The sequence below is a fragment of the Rhinoraja longicauda genome, chromosome 7, assembly GCF_053455715.1.
Source record: "Rhinoraja longicauda isolate Sanriku21f chromosome 7, sRhiLon1.1, whole genome shotgun sequence".
NCBI lineage: Eukaryota > Metazoa > Chordata > Chondrichthyes > Rajiformes > Arhynchobatidae > Rhinoraja > Rhinoraja longicauda.
This window is the reverse complement of record NC_135959.1, coordinates 25,691,030-25,714,607: the sequence shown is the minus strand read 5'-3', so window position 1 is coordinate 25,714,607 and position 23,578 is coordinate 25,691,030. Positions and strand designations below refer to the sequence as shown.

Below are 23,578 nucleotides of genomic sequence, written 5' to 3'. Positions count from 1 at the left end.
AACCAGGTTGCGTTGGATCTGGCCTGTGATTCTCATGGGGTGCCCAGAGTTGTGCTTAGCTTTCACCGGTTCTCAACACCTAACTAGACTGAAGGCGGCAGAAGGTCTTTTGACTGCCTGTACTATCACCGACTTTATGTTTTGTAAACAGGTTAGAAATGTTTTAGGAATTAAAAAATAATGAATAACAAGTGATAAATTAATTTAGAGCCGTATTCAGCATGTAAAATAATTAGTAACATTAATTCTAATTTTAAAAAGTTAGAAAATTCAAAAAACACACCCGTTCACTTGGCATAAAGCTGAGGATCTTGATATGAAGTATATCCAGTCATTCAGCTCAGTAGATTTAGGAACAGCTCGGTCCAGAAGGGGAGTGGGAGGTCACACCTCCAGGGAACTATGTACTTCCACAATGTACTACACAGGTGCAAAAGTCAGGAAAGCTCCAACATTCATGTTGGGCCTCGTCAGCACTTCCACATGGAATTGCTGGGTAGCTGGTGAAACAGTAAAGCACAAAACCAATTTGTTGTTTATGAATGTATGTGCACTTTGAATTCATTTTTGTTCAAAATTAAAGCAGAAAAAAGGGTTCCTTCATTTCTTTTATTCACTTTTATTCCCTCTGTGTTTATGCATAGATGTTATAATTTTTCTTTTGCAAATGTGAAGGCCTTTGGGACCTCAAAACAATAAGGAAACCAACTCAAATAAAGCAAATGTACTGTACACTCCAGTGTATTGAAAGTTAATGTCTGTGCTTTAAACTGCTTGAGGGGTAATGAGTAAATGGTGGAGCTGGTTGAAGCAAGACCAGAATTTACTTGTGAGTGGGAATGGGTCAGGTTTAACATTTAATAAAATCAAAAGCAGTTTATAATTATTGAACCTTGAGATTAATTTTGTCTTACAAAAGCTTTGCTGTGTTGTGTATTTTTCAAATGGGGCCATTCGACAGGAATATGGAGACTTTAAACCTCCGATAAATACTTGAAAGTGGTACTTACGGTGATTTAAATAAGGAAACAAGTATTGAAGTGACGTTGAATTATGCTTAATCTTTAAGGCTGGCCATGGTTTAGTAGTGGAAACAGCCAAAATTTAAAACACATTACAGAGCCCATCATTTGACAACATATTTATGGCATTAACCACAGTAGGAATACATCGTCAGAAATAATAACTCTGTAAATCCAGTGCTGAATACAAAGATTTATCTGCAGTCCTAATTCTAAATGAACTATCTTACTTTGTATTTAATATTCATTCAATTATGAATGAATTATAGAAACTTATGCGGATACAGAATGCCTAGAAATCTAACTGCATGCGGCATTTTACTTTTAATATTTATGCGAAGGAAAATAGTTGTTTTCAGTGTATAGAATATACTTGCAAATGGCTGGAGAAATAGTCAGTTTAGGTCGAGGTTAGCAATCCATCCAATGGTTTCAAGGTGAGACAGTGTGAATGATTGTGATGCCTCTGACAATTAGTCTCTCAGAGCAGAGGTGCAGTGTTTAGATGCAGGAAGGATCTGCAGATGCTGGTTTAAACCGAAGAAATATACCAAAAGCTGGAGTAACTCAGCGGGTCAGACAGCATCTCTGGAGGAAAGGATTCGGTAATGTTTCAGGTCGAGGTCTGAAGAAGGGTCTCGACCTAAATCATCACCTATTCCTTTTCTCCAGACATGCTGTCTGACCCTCTGAGTTACTCCAGCTTTTTGTGCCTATCTGCAGTGTTTCGGTGTCAGGCCACAAATACAATTTAGGCTGATGCTCATATCTCACTTGTGGAGTGGGTGGAGATACCTTCCCCTGCCTTTCTGAAGCATTTGATGGTTGACAATGCTTCCCGTGCATGATTACGTGAAAGCTTGGGACTCCATCACCTGATCCGTGAGTGGGAATGGCTACAAGGTGCATAATCAACAGGCTAACTTTAGTGGGGTTCAAGGATTTCAAATACTCTACCAAGTGACCTTTGTCAGATTAGAGTGCATCGCTGGCTATGCCCATTGGTATTCTTCAAGGAAAAGAACTTCTCTGCAGACTGCAGGTGGTTCATCACAGACTTGCACAGGTAGACACTCTAGCTGTGTTGGTCTCACTGCTTCTCAAAGATGGCTTTCTGTCATGTTTATATGAAGTCTCTGATGCCAAGTTGGTCTTGAACAGACTAGACTACTGCAGAATAGAGTGTGTTGACTCTGCTGCCCCAATGATATCTGCTGGTTTTCTCTATGATGTTCACTCTTGTCTGGATCTTAGCTCTGATATTCTGGAGGGGTTGCTGGTAAGGCAGCATATGATCAAGTGTGATGTCTAAGTATCTTGGTGTTGGATCATGATTGAGTGGTTAGTGCAGAATTGGACGCAACAAGCACTATTTCTGGGTCACATTGTGTCATTCTGGACACCTCTGGGTGTCAAATTGCCATTATTTCCAAAAGGAGAATGATGGAGCATTGCAGGGGAATGTGGACCTTGTAGTCATAAGGATCTCTTGGAGCTGCATTAGATAAAACTTCACCTCGCCTGTCTCTCAAGGCACCTCCCTACAATGTAGTCCATTAAATGGTCAATCCCACCTGTGGCTTCCAGTCATACTCAAACCCCGTCCCCTTGATTCTGCCTACATGCCAGATTAGCAGCACACCTTTGATCCTAGAAATCTGCAGCTGAGGTTTGCAATGGGTGTCTTATGACTGAAGAAGTCGGTAGCACTTAGTGAGCCAGAGAATCTCATTAATCTGGGATGAAACTTGGTTTGAAATAATTCTTCCACCCTGTTTACGTCTTTCAGGAATTTTAAATAGAGGCAAAAGTATCTATTTATTCACAAATAAGTATTCACAAAATCCTGCTGGAGTAACTCAGCAGGTCAGGCAGCATCTCGGGAGAGAAGGAATGGGTGACGTTTCGGGTCGAGACCCCCAACTCCAGAATTCCTTGATTGAATCCGTTTATGCCTTTGCATTTCTGTCCTCCGTTGGGCTTTGCACACAATCTACCTCTTAGAGTCCAGTGCTAAACTCTCGCCCGTGGCTCGATGTAAATCTTTGACCTTGATTCAGCTCTGGACATTTTATTGTGTTGAAAATGCATGTTGCTGTGAGAATTCAAATATCAACATCGGCCATCCTTCCACAGCCATCCCCTGAATCAACTCCCATTCTATTGATTTGGAATGGGATTTGGACAGGTGGGTGGTTGGACATTTTATAACACTTCACTTCCAACAACGGAACTTAATTTATTTTTAATTTAGAAACAAAGTCACAAGAAATTAGCTTGTGCCAAATTGAGCTGCTACCTTAAGAATGTTAAAAAAAAGTGCTTTTTGCACATCATGCTCTAATGCTATCAGTGTTCATTTGTCGGTCTCTCTCTCTCTAACTCAGAATGTTGGATTTGCTGCAAATAATGAGTGTAATCTGTGGTCTAAATTAATCTAAAGCCTATTCATTTTTAAAGCAGGTTATCTCAGAGCAGTTCATAGTTAATATTCATTAAAGCTCACAACATACTTTGTACAGACTGGTTTTATCTGTATTAAGACTTAATTCATATTAAATCTAAATTAATAGGTTTTGTGTCATTGGAACTCGTAGGCAATTTGGATTCATTAAAATCCAGTATAATAGTCTGAGACTGTTGATGTGGATTTTAAGTTATCCTGCCATACAGATGCCATTTAAGCAGTAGAGTTGAACAAAACTGGAAATTAGCACATTTAGTATTCTCAAGACATAAATACACATTATTTTGTGAAAAGTGCATACCTTACAGGAATGTTAATGTTGATTAATAAATGGTGAGGTTAAGCTTTTACTTAAAACAAAAGACAAACTGGTAACTTTGAATTACTGGGTGAGAAATCATGTTATTGTCAGAGCATAAGGTGTAAATAAGGAAACCAATTTTCCGGGTAATGTCCCATGCCTAAAAATGGGCTGAATGATTTTTGCCCATGGTTTAACTGGTCTTAATTGTCAGTATTGATTTTTACACTTCTCATAATTTGGTGCACTGCATTCAGTGCTGACAAACCAGACCCTTGTGTGCTGGAGACACGAAATGGAAATTGGGTGACTGTTTACAGGACACCTCCAATGAGACAGCAAGCCAACCCTGAGCTACTCTGTCACTTTAATCTTTCCATCCACTCCCACTTTGACTTCTGTGTCTTTGGCCTCCTACACTGTTCAGACACTGTTCCTATCCCTGCACATTTTTAAATATTACCCTCTCACCTTAAAGCCCTGCCCTTTAATATTTGATTGGTTTCCATCCTGGGAAGAAAGATTCTGATTGACTAACCCTTTCTATGCCTCTCGTAATTTTATATACTTCTATCAGATCGCCCCACCACCTTGGGCATTCCAGAGAAACAATCCAACTCTGTCCAACCTCTCCCTGTAGCTAATACCCCCCTAATCTAGGCTTCATTTGGTAAACCTCCTCTATACCCTTTCCAATGCCTCCACAAAGTTCCTTTAATGGTATGGCCAGAACTACACTCAATACTCCAAATGCAGTTTAACCAAAGTCCTATGAAGCTGCATCATGACTTCCTGACTCCTATATTCAATGCCATGAATTATGAAAGCAAGCATACCATATGTTTTCTTTAACACTCTCTCTATTTACGTTGTCACCTTCAAGGAGTTATGGACTTGGATCCCAAGATCCCTTGTACATCAATGTATATTTTCCCCTTACATTTGTCCTTCCAAAGTGAAATACCTCACACTTGCCCAGATTAAACTCCATCTACCATTTCTCCGCCCATTTTTGTTGCTGATCTATATCCTGCTGCATACTTTAATAGCCTTCCTCACAGTCCACAATCCCAGCAATCTTGGTGTCATCTGCAAATACTAGCCAACCTTTCCACGTTTACATCCAAGTAATTTTTATATAACACGAACAGCATCTCTCCCAGCACAGATCCCTGTGGAACTCCACTGGTCACAGACTTCCTGGCTGAATATTCTCCTTCCACCACAATCTTCTGTCTTCTATCAGTAACCTAGTTCTGAATCCATTTCACCAAGTCACTATTAATCCTGTGCAATTTAATGTTCTGGATCAGCCTACTATGAGGGGACTCATCAAATGCCTTACTAAAACCCATGTGGACAATATCCACCGCCCTACCCTCATTAATCAACTTAATCATCACCTCAAAAACATGATCAAGTTAGTAAGATACGACCTGCATGTGCAAAGCCAAGCTGACTATCACTAATTAACCCATTTTTTCAAGTGGATCCTATCTTGTAAAATCCTCCCTAATAGTTTCCCTACCACTAATGTGACACTCACTAGTCTATAATTCCCTGGATTCTCTCTACTTTCCTTCTATCTCTCTCTTTATCTGTCACTCCTCAACCCAGGAAACATTCTTATAAATCTTTTCTGGATCATCTCTAATGCTTTCACATCTTTTTTATATTGGCAATAAAAATTGACTGCAGTATTCTAGTTAAAATTGGAATAGTGTTTCATTAACGTTCAGCGCAACATCTGTTTTCATACTCAATATCTTAATTGATTATACCCGGAATCATGTATGCCTTATTACCTGCTTTCTCAACGTGCCCTGAGTTTTCAATGACTTGGGCGCTCCTACCACCAGGTGCCTCTGCTCCTGCACCCCTGGTCGAACAGTATCCTTTGTCTGGATTGCATCTCCTCATTCTGTCTGGCAAAATTCATCACATCACATTTCTCCACACGAAACGTCACCTGCCATGAGCTTGCCCATTCTGCCAGTCTGTGTATATCCTGCGCCTATATCACTAGATCCTATAAATATTATCCTCTTTGTGGCTTAGAATACCTTTACGTTTTGAGTCATTTGCAAATTTTGAAATTGTGATTTGCACTCTTGATCATTCACTCAAATTTATATGATTTATAGGTCTAAAAAATATTTGTCCCAATAGTGATCCCTGGGGAGCACTACCATTGTTCATCTTCTATTTTGTAAAATATTGGACCATGTCCCTTCCTTATCTTTTACTTAGCCAGCATTGTTATCAATGTCCATTTTAGGACGTGCTTCAGCTTTGCTGATAAGGAAAGGTGAAGTACCTTATCAAAAATCTTAATTGGTTGCTCCAAATTATCCTAAGTATCAGTGAATGGTAGGGGAATAATGATTTTATCTATCTATTAGGACATCCATGGGCTTCTCCTCCAAAAATAACAGAAACAAGCTCTCTAAAATTATCCTGTTGACTGTAGTCCTTCATTCCAAGAACCTATATACTAACATTTTCTGGGCCATCTCAATGCCTTCGTATCTTCTTTATGTTGACAACAAGAATTGAACATAATGTCCCAGTTGAGGCCAAGGTAGTGTTTTATAAAGTTTCAGTATAGCCTCCCTATCTTTATCCTCAGTGCTACTGTTGATAAAGTCCTCAATTGTGAATGCCTTTTTAACCACTATATCAACCTGCTCAAAACTAATGTATCAAAACACTTAGTTGGTTGCAGTAAGATAATCCAAGTGTAGGCTGATGTTCAGAGAATCAGAAGGGTGTTGATGGCCAAGAATTGGTTACATGAAAATAAAGTGGGAAATTGAATTGATGGGGTCCCTCTGCAAGCTGGCTTTAACATGATGTGCTGAATAGATTCATTCCAAATCATATAAGAACACCTTTCAGGTGCGATGTGGGAATCCATGGAGTGAAAATACATCACTGCTACAAAAGCAAACCAATATGTATATTGGTGGCAGGGGTTATGGGGAGAAGGCAGGAGAATGGGGTTAGGAGGGAGAGATAGATCAGCCATGATTGAGTGACAGAGTAGACTTGATGGGACGAATGGCCTAATTCTGCTCCTATCACTTATGACCTTTTGACCTTCTATCTCTAATGAGATGCTTGTCCACTAAAATTCCACTCATTGATTCAAATTCTGGAAACAGACTACAAACCATGTCAGCTGTGATTTTCTATTCCATACCCTCTGTCTTTAAGCATATATGAATGTAACAAATAATTGGCACTATTTGGTCACCATTTATATATCTATCTAACCTGAACTTCAGTTGAGTCAAGTCAAGTCAAGTCAAATTTATTTGTCACATACACATACACGATGTGCAGTAAAATGAAAGTGGCAATGCCTGCGGATTGTGCACAAAAAAAGAATTACAGTTCCAGCATATAAATAAAGTTAATAAGTTACTATAGTGTAGACAAAAATTTAGTCTCTGGAGTTATAAAAGTTGACAGTCCTGATGGCCTGTGGGAAGAAACTCCGTCTCATCCTCTCCGTTTTCACAGCGTGACAGCGGAGGCGTTTGCCTGATCGTAGCATCTGGAACAGTCCGTTACTGGGGTGGCAGGGGTCCCTCATGATCTTGCTTGCTCTGGATCTGCACCTCCTGATGTATAGATCCTGCAGGGGGACGAGTGTAATTCCCATGGTGCGTTCTGCCGAACGCACTACTCTCTGCAGGGCCATCCTGTCCTGGGCAGAGCTGTTCCCAAACCAGACTGTAATGTTGCCGGACAGGATGCTCTCTACAGCCCCAGAGTAGAAGCAATGAAGGATCCTCAGAGACACTCTGAATTTCCTCAGTTGTCTAAGGTGGTAAAGGCGCTGCTTTGCCTTACCCACCAGTGCGGCAATGTGCGTTGCCCATGTCAGATCCTCTGTGATGCGGACTCCCAAGTATTTAAAACTGCTCACCCTATCCACAGTAGACCCATTTATCTCCAGTGGTGTGTACGTCCTTGGAGGTTTAGCCCTTCTGTTTAGCTATGAGGAAATGTAACACATAATGGTGAAAGAATTTGTTCAGTAGTATATGTACCCGAATGCTGTAATAATGATAGACACAAAATGATTGAGTAACTCAGCGGGTCAGGCAGCATCCCTGGAAAATATGGACGAATGACATTTAGTATCGGTCCAGAGATGCTGTTCAACCTGCTGAGTTACTCCAGCATTTTGTGTCTATCTTTGGTATAAACCTGGCATCTGTGGCCCCTCTTTATTACGTTGCTGTGATTATGTCCAGGGAACAAGTCTTATTCGATCAAACGGACTTAACCTGCAGTCTATCAGGAATCTATTATTCTTGCAATATCTACCAAAAAACATGATATTTTTTCTTTAGGGTAGGAAAAGAGGCATTGCTTCGATCGCTCTGTTTGGTAATTAACAGAATCAGTTCTGCATGCAGTCCAATCCCAGCAAAGGCACAGGTTGCTGAGCAGTTGACACTGGGCAGAGAAAAAAGGCTGGTGAAGGTCAACTCACTCACAATGTGTTCTATTTCCTATCCTACAGGTAGCATCGATGGCTCCTGGGATAAAGAGAAACTGCAGTCTCCCACTGCCTCATCTGCACAGGCTTCTGTCAGCCATGCTGTTCTCTCCAGCCAGCACAACCTCGCAGTAAATCATTCCCTCAACTCCCTTCAGCAGAACCACTTATTACCCAATGGTGAGGACAACTTTCTGTGTCATCAGATGTCCTTGTATTTGCCAGTTTGGTTTTGTAAGTATACCCACGTTGGATGGTAATGCTGAGCTAGCTGTAAATTAACTACAGTATGTGCCGCAGACAACTTGGATGGGTCAAAGGGAGCCAGCACCTATTTAATTACTGTACAGATAGCTACGGCAACTGCATCTCAAGAGGTATTCATTGCACAAATAAAAATCACAAATTAAATCACACTTAAAAAAAATGTTTGAGGTACATGTAGAACAGATAATTGATCGCACAAGGTTATGCACTTCATCCTTGGATTAATGCTGATCTATTCTTTCAGCATCATTGTACACCTTGTATTAATCCTTTTAGAATGTAGGAGAATTTAATCGAATGCATGGCTGTTGCTAGTGATAATTTATCTCCCCTTGTTGCCTTGCATCTGTGTGGTGTGTGTCCACTTATTTTGAGGTTTTATCATTTACACTTTTTGTTGGAGTGATGTCCAGATGATTCATAAGTGTAATTGTCATTGTTTGAATGATAAATATGTTATTTGGCTGATTTCAATACAATCTTTTCCCCACATTCTTTAATTCATTCTTGTTCCACACCTAATTATCTCTGAATCTTGTTTTTTTTCCAATTTTCCCTTCTCTGGAATTCTCTCATCCAACTACATTTGAATTTCTAACTTTACATTAATATCGCTGGGTTGAAAGGCCTGCGTCCATGCTACATCTGCAAACTATCTCTAATCTAAGCTCCTCACTCTTCAATTGCATTTTTGGCCTTTTTTCTCCAAACCTCCAGTGCTGTTCAAATTCATTTATAGCTTTTCCTATCTATCATCTGCTAGAAGGGAATGCAATGGTAAACCTCTATGAGGAATACAACACTGACAGATATTTGCTGTTGGGAGCTCAGGGGTATATAGTCAGTGGTTATTGAACTGTTTTTGGATACTAACTAATCCTTTTGGTTGCTCCAAGTATAGGATGTATACTTAGTATCCTAGGTCAATTCATTTCAATGAAGATCCAAATGCATGCAATTAACCATGAGCTGTAGCAATTTGAACAATGGATCTGATGTGAATCAAACTCATCAATTCCTCAATGCTTCGAGTAGCTTTGATCACTATTCAGCTCAAAGAATTAGAAAGTGACCCATTACATAACTGGAAGATTTTTCGAACGGTCTATTATATATATTGTGTGGAATTTTGAAGGCAAACATTGACCATTGTAAGGCAGAGCCACAGGTTGATGATTGGTGTTTGGTTTAGCCACATTAGTAGGCATTGTCAGATCTTGAAATGCTAATCAAATCTATTCATGAAAATTGACAATACAACTGGTGCATTTCAATAAATATGAACTTATGACAATTATTAATATACCTACTTATTATTTACCTTGGCATTGGATTTTCCCATCCAGCATAATCTCTGTCATCCTATCTTTAGTTTTTTAGGATGGATATCGTAAGAAAAAATGTATACAAAAATATAAAATCCTAATGATCTTAGCAGGGTGGTTATGTTGGGGGTGTTTCCTCATGTGGAAGAATCTAGTACTGAGTGCCATATTTAAAAATAAATATTTGCCTCTCGAAAGAGATAATATGACATTTTATCTCTCAGATTGTTCTGACACTTCGTGATACCCGGAGTTCTTCCTCTATGGGTGGTGGAAGCAACGATAGATATTTCTCAAGTAAACAAAGGGTGACAGGAATGTGAGGCTGAGTTTATAATTCGAGCAGCTGCACCATTTGATTAGCTAAGATCTGATCAAATGGTGGAGCAGTGGCCTACTACTGTTCAAAACAAAAAGTGCCGTAGTAACTCAGCAGGTCAGGCAACATCTGTGGAAGGAATAGACAGAAGAAGTTTCAGGTTGGGACCCGTTGCTGCGACCCAAAACATTGTCAGTCCATTCCCTCCACAGATGCTTCCTGACACACTAAGTCACTCCAGCAATTTTTGTCTTGCTCAAGATTTCAGAATCTGTAGTTCTTTGTTCTCCAACCTGCTCCTTTTTCTGGTTTGTAGCATTCATATATTTACATGTTCATATATAACAAAGCAACGAAATGGACAGGACTGGCATGGGAATGCACAGAGCTCCATAACTGACTTTGCAATCCTAGAAATGCTGAGAAACGAAACTTTGTAAGATTGTTTATCTGTATCAGCAGCATACAAAGTTTGTAATAAGATTAAAGTGCCATTATATTGCTATGTCCCTCTCTTAACATGGATGAAGTTTATTAGTAATGATGCAGGTGAAAAATGTTCTGGGGGATAAGCACAATCTTCAGACCTGATGTGCCATAATTCTTCGGAACTGATTGGTGCCTTGCTTTGCTATCGGGATGGTGAATCTATTCTAATTGAGACTAGAACAGTTTAGAGGGAGCTGGGCCAAACACAGGCAGATGGGACGTGTAAATGAGGCATGGTCGGCATGGGCAAGTTGGGCCAAAGGGCATGTTTCCGTGTTGTATGACTCTATGTCTCTAGAACACTGTAATCAATTTTGAAAGGGTGATCAGTACCTGTTCAATGTTTGATGCTTATTGGGCAGGCTATATCTAAGCAGTGCATCAACCAAGAACTGGGGTGGCTGATTATGAAATGAACATGAAATTCTACAGTGAGTGGAGTTAAATGAACAATGACTTATTGACAGCCATTTTGCTCCATTGTTGAAGTTGAATTTCACTCCCTTGAGTTTTATATTTTATCAGTGAATAAATGTTATTCTTGTTAATATATTGTCTTTGCAAAATTAGCTATTATTGTCAGGATAATCCCATCAATCCGTAAAGGAAATAAAAAAATTAAAAAAGACCTGCAGATGGTGGTTTATACCTAAAATAGATTTTTAAAATGCTGGAATAACTCATCAGTAAAGAAAATATTTGGATTTGACAAACTGACCTTATGACTGGAAAACTATCTTCATTTGTTGCACACAGAATATTTTGGATAACCGAAAAGATAACATTACTGTGGAAAATAAAAAGACATCGAAATCTGAGAATGAAATTTCAGTGGTAACCAAGGTCTTCTGACTTGAGTAGATTCAGCTTTTGAAATCATACTTGCACTTAGGATACATGTGCATTTAACTTTCTAGAAGTTATTGGAAGCTGCAAGCTGGAAGTGCTTCCACAAGTTTTCAAAGCTCATGTAAACTGCCAGTGATATACTGTATGTACTTCTGTTGTGTGGCCTAAATTTAACATGGGGTGCCATATGCTCATTAAAATGTGCTTGTGATATTTGATCCCTTCGTCGTACAAAAAAAACCAGACTCAGTATTGCTCAATGTTGCAACTGGAAACTACACCTTTAAGAAAACATTTGATTAGCTAGGGTATTTTTCTTTTGAACAAAGGGAAATTTAATTTAGAATCATCAAATTGTGAGAAGCCCACTTAGAGTGAATAAGGGGGACCTATTTTCCTTGGCAAAGGAAAGGTGAGGGAAAGGGGTATAGATTTAAATAATTGTCAGAAAGATTAAAGAGAAGATGAGGAATAAATAATCTTACCCATAAAATGGAAGAGGTCTAGGTACCACTGCCTGAATGGGTGCTGGCAGTAGAAACCCTTCTCGCTTTTAAAGTTTACGTGGATGTGATCTTGAAAATCCATGACCTTGAGCTGGAAATGTGATTGTGTTGGCATCACTTTCTCAAGTGCTACAGACCCAATGGGTCAAATGGCCTCCTCGTGTTTTGTAGATTTGCTTTTATTCACTAGGCTTTCTACAATATTCTATTCTAACAATATAGATCTGCCCAGAATTTGTGGGAGAATGCAATTCAGCATAATAAGGCCAGTTCCATTAAAAGTCCGTAGGTTGGATATTTAATTTTGCCTACAATTTGAGCACCATGTTCAATTTTTCAGGTCAAGTGTTCACATACCTATGACCTCACTCCCTTTACAGTTGAGCCTTGGTGTGTCTATGCTCCTCCTTATGTAAATCCCTGTCTGAGGTGGTCAGAGGCAGTGAGGAGAGCGCCATCACATTCAGAGAGAAGCAGCGGACAATTTCCACACACAGTAACAAGGAAACATTTCAGGAGATATAACTTCATTTGTTTGGATGGATTAACTGAATGAGAGATAAATGTTGGCCATGGTTCCAGGTGAACTAACTACCTGAAAACCAGTGTTCTGAGGTTCATTCTTAATCCAACCTGGAAGGTTGTAACCATTTTGTGTTGTGCTTAGCTGCTGAAAATCAGTTACTGTGAATTAAATGGAAATAATTTTGGATATGGAATGCAATGCATAGCCAATTTATCCTTCATATGAAGCACGTGATCAATGAATGAATGTATGAATACTTTATTGTCACATATGTAACAAGTCTCAGTGAAATTCTTTGCTTGGACTTGGGAATTTTGGGAGTCGGGAATTTGGGAATAGGAATTTTTTGCAACAACAAAATGAAAGAAGAACACAGAGGGACTGAAATACTGAAATACAAATCACTGAATATGAAACATCCTCTTTAAACCTTATTCCTAACACACCTTACTCTCAGGCTCAGTTGTACCAATAATTCCTACATCATTCTAATGACCCTCTTCCTTTTCAGGTCTGGAGCTCCCATTTATGATGATGCCCCATCCACTTATCCCTGTTAGCCTACCTCCGGCATCAGTTTCCATGGCAATGAGCCAGATGAACCACCTTACCACTATCGCTAATTTGGCAGCTGCAGCACAAGTACAAAGTCCCCCTTCCAGGATGGAAACCTCAGTTATTAAGGTAAAATCACTCTACTTTGAGCACAGTCCCATTGCCTGGAATGTGTTGTTGTTTTGTGTTGAGGTTCTGTGTCAAGCTGTGCTGGAAAGTATTCAGCAATATCTTAGAAAAGGTGAGGATGTTTATGAGCTGTCCAAGCCAACAGCAAATAATAAGAACTCTGCGATTTTTACGAGCTAAGTAATTCATTATTCAGGGTATACTTTCCGTCACAAATCTACTTTTGGGATAATAAAAACTGTGTGCCAGTAAATATTTTTTCACTCTGACATATTTATTCGGCAAGGTTAAATAAACAGGGTAAACTCTCCCCTTGAATTTCCGAAGATTGTCTCTTTGGACCCTTCAGAATTTACAGTTTGAAACACTGTGTTGTTTTGTTCTAGCAAGCCTCTTTGTGAGAGGAACACCACCACCAGCACTGACCACCCTCTACAGATATTCTGCCAATCTCCCAGTTTAACTAGGGTGGAAGAATGGCAAAATCCTGTGGGATTTATCAAATGGAGAGAAGGCATTCAGCAGTAAAGGAAAACAAAATTTGAAAATCCTTTCTCAAACTGCAAGAATCAAAGTATAGAAACTGTAACCATCAGGGAACATCTGTGGAAATGGGAAAATTAGTTAATTTTCAGGTGAAATAACCTTTCATCGACTATAATGAATGATATAATTTTGTTGAAGGTAATACAAATGATATCACATGACTCTGCACCTACCTTCTATTCTATACTACTGGAATGCTCACCACACCTTTTTCAATTTTGTCTTGATTCAATGCATTACTGGACATCCTCCCTTCTACTACTCCCCATAAATAAGGTTATCTAAAGATCTGCCATTGTGACCAATATTTAAACAAATCTCTGTTGTCCATTAGTGCCCACGTGCTGACCCCCCCCCCCCCCCCCCCCCCCCCCCCCCCTCCCACACCTCCATTCTTGCTTCTTGGCTTTCACTGGGTTCAGTTAAACCACAACCTAATTGTGATATCCTCTGTGTGACATACAATACTTTATTTTGGCCCTCTCTATTCATAGTTTTGCCTCTCAAGTCAGTGAATCTTACAGTTTTTTAAATTTCTGACCTCTTAATCATTCCCAAGTTTCATTGCTTCACTGTTGAAGACAAGCCTTCAGCCAGCAATGTCCTAAACTGTGGACTTCTCAAACTTCTCTTCTCTTCCCTAGAATAATATTTAAAGCCTACGACTTTAACCAAACCTTTGTTACCTGTTACAGTATCACCTAATATGGTATTCTGTCTAATTTGGATTGATGAGGTTCCTGCAAAACATCTGGGAATGTTTCCGCACTGTTATAAATGATATATAAATGCAGTTATTGTTGTTGTAAAGCTATTGACCATATTATTATTCAGATTAGGCTGAGATTTTACTTTTTTTAAATTTGCTATACAACAAAGAACAATCTCATTCGCTACAAATTTTCTTGCAACCCAAGAACTCCGCCCAGATTCTATCACTTACAATTATACAAAGGTCAATTAACACACTAACCATCACATCTTTGGGACATGGAAGGGGAATGTAACACCCAGAGGAAACCCATGCAGTCACAAGGGGTACATATAGAAAGCACCAAAGGTCTAGATTGAATTGGGTGACTGGAACTGTGAAGGGCCTGTCCCAGTTACGCAATTTTTAAGGCGACTGCCGGCGACTGTCAAAGTCGTAGCAGATCGCCAACATTTTTTTTTACCCTACGACAATGACCACGACAAGGCCGAGTCAGGTCGATACAGGTAACTTTTTTTTGTGAAACTAGCAGCTGTTTAAGAGACACTGTCTTCGGAAATATCACGAAATTCCCACGCTTACCTGACCGTCAAACTGTCGCCTCCAATCTACCTGTCAAATGTCCTGATGGTAAATAAACTGGTTAAACAAAACTATCTTCTGGTACCTTCAAATGCCTTTTCTTAATTTAATATTACATGCTTCTAAATGCATCTGCGACAACCCAGCAAACCTGGGGACAGCATGCGACAGCGCCTGCAATAAGCTACGATATCTGGCGACAAGCTAACTGTCGCCGCCAAATTTCTATCTGGAAAATTTTTCAGCGACGCACCGAGATCCGCTACGATTCATTGAAGACTCCTCACGATCATGCCCGGCGAACGTTCGGCGACAGCCTTGTCGCCAGGCAGTCGTCTTAAAATCGCCTGAGTGGGCCTGTACAGGCCCTTGAGGTAGCAGGTCTGCCACCAACTACCCCACTTTGCAATTGTATTGGTAGGCAAGCAATTATTTTCAAAGTCTTTGCAAAATGAAACTCAGGGGAAAATTGTTTTGGCTCTCCTTATTCTCGCTTTCAACACTGCTCCAAAAATCACTGTTAAATTGGGGATATGGAACTGATATTAATCCCTTTACTGGTATTCATAACTGTCCCCACACCTACTTCAAGCATGTATAAAACAAGTTCTTGTTTTGTTTTGTCCTCAACTGGGGATGGAGCACCATGAATCACTATTTCCATATTTGAGAGTGACTGAAGACTGGGCATCAACCAGCCTAATCTAATTCTTTTGTAAATTTAAACAAAATAGCCATATGATTTTTCAGCAGCTGCATTGAGGTTTCAGTTTCCGCAGATTAGATGTCAGATACCAGACGCCATCATCGGATGCAAATGGCCCGTCATGTCCAACCTCCTCTCGAACTTGCCAACAGAACGTGGGTTTACATTACTTTTTACCAATCATCCGATGTAAATATAGTAGAAAGGGTAAATTTCGAAGAGAGTCTTTGATTTACAAAAATAAAATCAAGAAATTGAATTTGTCGCAGCTCTCTTGAATAGGAGGGAAATGCAGCAAATATACAGTATCTATCCTTGCTTTAGATCACCTGATTTAAAGCACGTTTAAGTCTAAACCCACATTTGAAAAACATTATTTTTTTCAATCCAATCTACATAAAGATGTGAGTACATAAGGTCTGTGTGAATTCAGAAGAATGAATGTGTAGTACTGTGTAATATATAAATTCACAGTGACTAATGATGGGCTTGTTCCATATGTGAGTAAGACCTGGATTTCTCAGAGAGGTTTGTCACTGGTGATTTATGAGGCCTTTCTTACTTGCAGAATAAACTGTGTTCATTCATTGTCGGGTAGGATGGTAGTGGCGCTACACAGCTCCAGGCTAATGAAATATGAAGAGGGTTAGTTGAAAAGCAAGGGGGTGATTTTTAACATAATCTGTCTGGTGGAAAACTAATGGATTGGGAAGTTAGCACCCTCCTATATACGAATGCACGTTCCTGAAATTGATCAACTCTTTTTTTTTTTTAAATTATCTGCCCCAAGCTTTGAAATTGGGTGGCAGTAAAAGTTATGCGAGTACTGGGCTGGATGCAGATGAAGCTGGTCCATGTGAGGGGTTAAAGATTTTGTGGATGAGGTGGAATAGGAGAGATGTCTTGGCACTGAACTCCTGTTGTCACGAATAACTCCCATCCCATTCTGCAGAAAGCTAGTCTGTGCCTGAATTTCAGTGTCAAATGACTGTACAAACACTGTAGGCTGACACTCACTTTCCATCCATTCTCTCCTGGAAGTTCACCAAGACTGCAGTCATCAATTAGGCCAACATCAAAATCTTGGAGTCAAATGTGACTGGAAATTTAACCAGTACAAATCAATGGAATAAGGCTGCAAGGACAGTTATAGAGTCTAGGTAAACAGATGGACGTAACTCGACTCCTAACTCTCCAAAGCCTCCCCACCACTATAAAATCCTCAATGTGTTAGAATGCTTTCCTCAAGATTGTATTAGATGATTTCAAGAAGCCTAACTACTTTGGTGGCCAAAATGACGTTAATTGGTGCTCATTCCACCTTCCAACGTATTCACCAGTAGTACACCATGGTTGCAATGTGCCCTGCCTACAAATTTCAGTGTAGCAATGTACCTTGGCGACTCCAAAGACACCTTCCAAATTCATGCTCTTTGCCACCAATATAGTCATAAACACCATGCACATTGGAACCCTTTCACCTACATGTTCCCCATTCAAAGCCGAGAGAATCCTCCCTTGGAAATTATTAGCCATCTGCACATTTTTATCAACCCTGGACATCCCTGCCCAACAGCTCTCCAGGGGGCACCTTTACCAGAGCACTGCAGTGGTTCAAGTAGGCAGATTATCAGCAACTTCTCAAGGTCGAACAGTTTTTGCCATTATATTGTGGTCTTGTGCTTTCCTGCCATAAATGAATTTAAAATGTAGATTGACAATGTATCAAGGCCTGGAGTTAAAATTGCTGCAGTCCTCTGTAAGATCATGTTTGCAAATCTACTAGGTCAAATTGCTAACTGCTGAAACTTCTCAGCTAAAATCTTGCCTCATCCACCTGCTTTCCTCATTTTTAATCTGCTCCAGCGCAAGTAGCAGTTGTCCTTGTTCAAATGAGATGCACGTATCAGTCAATCAGTGGCAAGGTGCAGCTCTCTGGGGTGACTGTACTAACAGAAAGGCAGTCTTAAACTGGTACCATCTTTTGTGGCAGATACAAGTCCCACCAATTTTGATGGTTATTTTCTGGTAAAGAGATTTACACACATTATATTATAGCCTTGGGATGCAAAAATGCATTCGGAATTGTTAATGGATCAGAAACAGGACAAGAATAGAGCTGGGACTGAATATCATGTGGTAGGAGACTTATTACCAACCTTGCTCCCATCTAAACCGTCCTTGCTCCCATCTAAACCGTCCTTGAAGCCTTTTGGTAAATAAAATGAATGAAACAGGAATGTATCGCAATAAAAATTTCAGAATGGCAGGCAGTGGCGTGCCGCAAGGTTCGGTGTTGGGGCCACAACTATTTACAATATATATTAATGATTTGTATGATGGAATTAGAAGTAACACTAGCAAGTTTGCAGATGACACAAATCTGGGTGGCAATGTGAACTGCGAACTGCGAAAAGGATGTTAGGAGGTTCCAGGGTGACTTGGACAGGTTGAGTGAGCGGACTGATGCATGGCAGATGCAGTATAATGAAGATAAATGTGAGGTTATCCACTTTGGCACCAAAAATAAGGAGGCAGATTATTATCTCAATGGAGTCAGACTAGGTAAAGGGGAAGTGCAACGAGACCAGTCACTGAAAGTGAGCGTGCAGGTACAGCAGACAGTGAAGAAAGCTAATGGCATGTTGGCCTTCATAACGAGAGGATTTGAGTACAGGAGCAAAGAAGTTCTTCTGCAATTGTATAGGGCCCTGGTGAGACCACATCTGGAGTTTTGTGTGCAGTTTTTGGTCTCCTAATTTGAGGAAGGACATCTTTACTATTGAAGCAGTGCAGCATAGGTTCACGAGGTCAATCCCTGGGATGGAGGGACTGTCACATGAGGGAAGATTGGAAAGACTAGGCTCGTATTCACTGGAGTTTAGAAGGATGAGAGGGGATCTTATAGAGACGTACAAAAATTATAAAAGGAGTAGACACGCTAGATGCAGGAAAAATGTTCCCAATGTTGGGGGAGTCCAGAACCAGGGGACACAGTCTAGGAATAAAGGGGAGGCCATTTAAAACTGAGGTAAGAAGAAACCTTTACACCCAGAGAGTTGTGAATTTGTGGAATTCTCTGCCACAGAAGGCACTTTCAAAAGCAAAATATCCTGCTTAAGCAACACCACTCCACCAACCATTCTAGACATCCATTCCTTCTACCCAGTGCAGAGTAGATGCAGTTTATATCATTCACAAACAAGTAAGGCTTCTTCAACAACATTTCCCAAACCTATGACCAATAACACAAAGAGTGACAAGAGCCACATCGGAACAGCACCCCCTATAACTTACTCTCAAATTGACATAACATCTAGTATGTTGCCATGCTTTCATTGTCATTGGGTCTAAGTTTACGAACTCTACCATCAACACTCTCTGAGCTCCATCAACAGATGCAATTCAAGAAGGTGGCTTTTATATGAGCCTTATATTCTAACCAGCCATTTCACCACTGCGTAAGAACAACCTAATATTAAGTTCCACCTCAGGAACTGCAGATTGGTAATACAGGCCAGCATCATCTGACCTAAATAAATACTGAGCTGGGCTGATCCAAATGTTTCAATCGAATGTACACCCTGACTTTGCTTAGTTGGATCAAATTAGGTTCAGGTCAGGAAGATTGCTGAGGTGCTATTTCTCAAGGACCTGTATGAGTCACATCCTATTGCGGTTGTTTGCAGGAACGTGTTCCTGACAGTCCTTCACCCACCCCATCTATGGAAGACGGCCGTCAGCCAGGGAGTCATCCTTCTTCCCACCGCAGCAGCAGCGTATCGAGTTCACCAGCTCGGACAGAGTGCTCTTCCGACAGAATCCGTGAGTTTCCTCCTATGAGAATTTCTGAACTAAACAAAATGCATGGCTATTATATACCTCAAATGCGTCGTGACTACCTGTAACAGAGAGGAGGGTAGGTGAAGTAGAAACAGAATTGGTGATACAGTTGCAACTGACTCTGCATGTCTCTTTATTGGTTTCCTACCTTTTACCCATCCTGGATCATTGGGCTGGAGTTTCTAGTTAACAGCTGTGGTTGTAAAAGGAATAACAGGTATTTAACTGCTTATGTTCATGATTTCCAAAAGGAACACATTCTCCTCATTCACTCCGCAGCTAGGTACATAACAGGCCAATAGAAGAAGTCACTCTTGTTGGGGTGCCCTGGGTGTACAAGGAGGAATAATCTCTGGGATATCATGCTAGGTTAGAATTGATACCGGATCTTGGACTCGAGTGATTACACTGGAGATCATCAGACAGTGATTGAGGAAGCAAAGGGGAAGGCAAGCGACTTAATTATTGATATTTAATGTAATGTTTTTAATTACTTAAGTGATTTTCAGAAGTTTTTTTCCGTAAAATAATTGTGATTTTTAAGAAGTGGATTTTAAATTATGAATGTCAATTTCAGTGCATTTTAAGCATCACTGAATTTCAGAGATATTTTAAAAAATATGAAAAATCTCTCATGACTTTTAAAGTTGACTTATCTGGGGATGGGACTTTGCTGGTTGTCAGAGCTTTCAGCAGTTTTCCGAGATGGGGCTTCTTCATTATTCCGCTCAAAACATTGCTTCTGCTTAAGCCATAATGTTAGACTCCAGGGTTAGTGATATTGGCCCTCTGGACCAGCTATGATTGGATATTCCTTGGGAGACAATGAACCCATTAAGTTCATAAGGTATGGAAGGAGATGTAGGCGATTTGGCCCATCAAGTCTACTCCGCCATTCAATCATGGCTACTCTATCTTCCCCTCTCAATAACATGCTCCTGCCTTCTCCCCATAACCCCTGACAACCATACTAACCCATCTATCTATCTCTGCTTTAAAACTATCCATTGACTTTGCCTCCACAGCCTTTTGTGGCAATGAATTCCACAGATTCACCAACCTCGAAAAACATTCCTTCTCATCTCCTTCCGAAAGAAACATCCTTTTATTCTGAGGCTATGACCTCTGGTCCTAGACTCTCCCACTAGTGGAAACATCCTCTCCACATCCACTCTATTCAGGCTTTCACTATTTGGTAAATTTCAATGAGGTCCCCCCTCATCCTTCCAGCGAGTACAGGCCCAGTGCTATCAAATGCTCATCATATGTTCACCTAATTATTCCTGCAATCATTCTCGTAGTGGAGGCACATTGCCTGAACACTACAATCTCTCATTCACGGATTGATTATCCCCTGAGGAATATTTTATCCATGGATCCAAAGTTGGTTGATGAGACCAATCTAGAATTTGAAGATTCTGTTGCAAGTTATTTATTTCTCAAAGAGTTTGTAGTGTTGATGTGGTTATAAGACACTTTTTCTGCATTTCCTGATTTTTTAGATCCCCATGGAGTGCTAGAGAGATACAACATGAAAATAGGCCCTTTGGCCCAAGAAGTTCATGCCGACTATCAACCTTACATTTACATTAATTCTACATCAATCCATTTTGTTATTCTCCCCACATTCCCATCAACTCCCCCAAGATTCAACTGCTCGCCTACACACTAGGGAAAATTGCCACATCCAATTAACCTTTCAATCCACATGTCTTTGGGCCAAGGGAGGAAACTGGAGCACCCAAAGGAAACCCACACAGTCAATGGGAAAACATTCAACCTCTACATGGACAGCACCAGAAATCAGGATTGAACCCAGCACTCTAAGGCCGTGGCTCCATTCGCTGTCCCACTCTGCTGCCATCCTGCTGCCATCTTACAGTTTAGTAGTGCAGAGCTCCACGTAACAAGGTTTCAGTTTCCTGGAGCAATCCTGGTTTAATGTCAATAGAGACTAACTAAAGAGCTACAAAGATGCTAGCCTTCTGGATAGCTGGCATATTTACAATACCACTAGCTGTGTCCCAGGCATATTAGCTCAGGAATGTAATAAATCAGTACTGCTTTTAGTAACAAATAAAAAGGGAAAAAAAAACATTTTGATTCTTCATTTTTGTTCAGTGCTCTGTGAATAATTGTTTGAGTAGTAGGCACAAATTATCTTGGCTAGATTATTGAGCCCAGGAGCATCGGAAATTCACGGATTGCTGAATACCTGCCTAACCACTGATGTCAACCCAACTTTGTTACGTTACATTTCTCCCAATAATATCATTAGCCTCCAGAGATTGTGTAAAATTGAAAATGTGCTTGCAGTTAGGTTTGGTTTATTAAAAATGTTGTCAAAGCAAATTAGGTTCAGAGATGGGAGAGCACTGATGAAGCTAAATTGTTTGATAAACGCAGAAAATAGGCACAGGAGTAGGCCATTCAGCCCTTTGAGCAAGCACCGTCATTCAATATGATCATGGCTGATCATCCAAAATCAGTACCCCATTTCTGCTTTTTCCCCATATCCTTTGATTCCCTTAGCCCTAAGAGCTAAATCTAACTCTCTTGAAAACCTGCTCGGTTACTGAATATTGTTTGCTTTTATCAACAGCTGTCCATCAGAATGGACTGTCAATTAACCAAGCACTGCTTGGTTTGTCCCCCACTATCCAGCTTGGCTTCAAGGAAGGTGATCTTGCCTGTCCAGATGTAGGACATGAAATGAAAAGAATACTCACTGAGAAAGGTAAAGCCCAGTACATCAAATGTGTGTTCCTGCATCTGTCCAGCAGTCATTCCCAGGAAGACTCCACTGGTAGTCTGTGCAAGCAGGCAATGGTTTCTATTTATCTTAAAATTTGTCATGAATCCTAGCAGCAGTTTAAACTGGGCTGCACTTATTGACTCATGACCTTGACGAAGCTTCTCCTGTGCGGTTTCACCTTGAAACTTCCTATGCTGTTAACTACTAGCCTTAACTTATTGTACTGTGTTAATAGGCAATTAATATGTAAATCAAGGAAGTTTCTAAAAGAAAATAACACAGTGATGGTGATTATATAGAATGCATAATTCTGGCTGGAAATTCTGGTTATTCTCAATTTATGGTGTATCTCTTACCCACTTAATCACTGACTTAATTACTTCAATTGTCTCAGGCCTTCAGAATGGAGGTTAAAGTAGCTTGGATCTGATAGAAGAGACAAAACAAAGCCCTCTTTTTTGGACAATGCAATATAAATACACCCTCTCTTCAGGGTGCTTCCTTTTCATTGTAAAGATGCACATGGAAATAATTATTTTTCTGGAAATTAATTTTATTATATCCATAGAATTGTTTTTCAGAAGTACAGTTGAACTTACACTTCTTCAGAACAGAAGACTGTGAACATTTTTCTCCATTAATGGTCTGTTAAAAATACTGAGCTCTGGATAGAAGTAAAAGTCCCACTAACGTCTGGTGCTGCCATTTAACCAAGTGGCTTTACTTCAGGTCTGAGCTTAGGCAACAGGCTTGGTCTGTTTATTACATGTTTCCAAATACACAGGACGTGATGTTAAAAATCCAAAGTGCCAAATGTCAACTTGCTCCCGGTGGTGATGGGAGGCTTATGCACTCACCTATGCTCCTCCGATGTTGAGAAAGGCTAGGCAGACACGTCATTGGAGTTATCAAGTGGGCACCTACTTTCATCGACGTTTCGCTGATTGGGCCCACAACGTCTCCAGTAGACTCAGCGGTGCATTCTGGTGTCTGGCATTACAAAATGAATATCATCAAAGTTGTTCTACTGCCACTCATCTTTAACTATCCATTGCTGGAATTGCCAGCTAGTCTGGAAAGCTCCCAGAATGGATGTGAGTAAGGTGATAGAAGGAACTGCAGATACTGGTTTAAACTGAAGATGTTTGTGCCTGGAAGGTCATGTT

General features: G+C 40.2%; 1 protein-coding gene across 5 annotated transcripts in view; it reads left to right on the top strand.

Moving 5' to 3' along the window:
- The window catches only part of LOC144595149 (dachshund homolog 1-like), a 475,075-nt gene that overhangs the window by 339,189 nt on the left and 112,308 nt on the right, over positions 1–23,578 (top strand). For 3 of the 5 annotated variants that reach the window (XM_078402266.1, XM_078402265.1, XM_078402263.1), the window contains exons 4-7: positions 8,328–8,483; positions 13,096–13,268; positions 19,504–19,639; positions 22,260–22,394. In XM_078402266.1, coding sequence (XP_078258392.1) covers positions 8,328–8,483; positions 13,096–13,268; positions 19,504–19,639; positions 22,260–22,394 — 600 coding nt within the window. The remainder of the gene's footprint in view (positions 1–8,327; positions 8,484–13,095; positions 13,269–19,503; positions 19,640–22,259; positions 22,395–23,578) is intronic. The other 2 variants (XM_078402268.1, XM_078402267.1) reach the window with 1 other exon arrangement.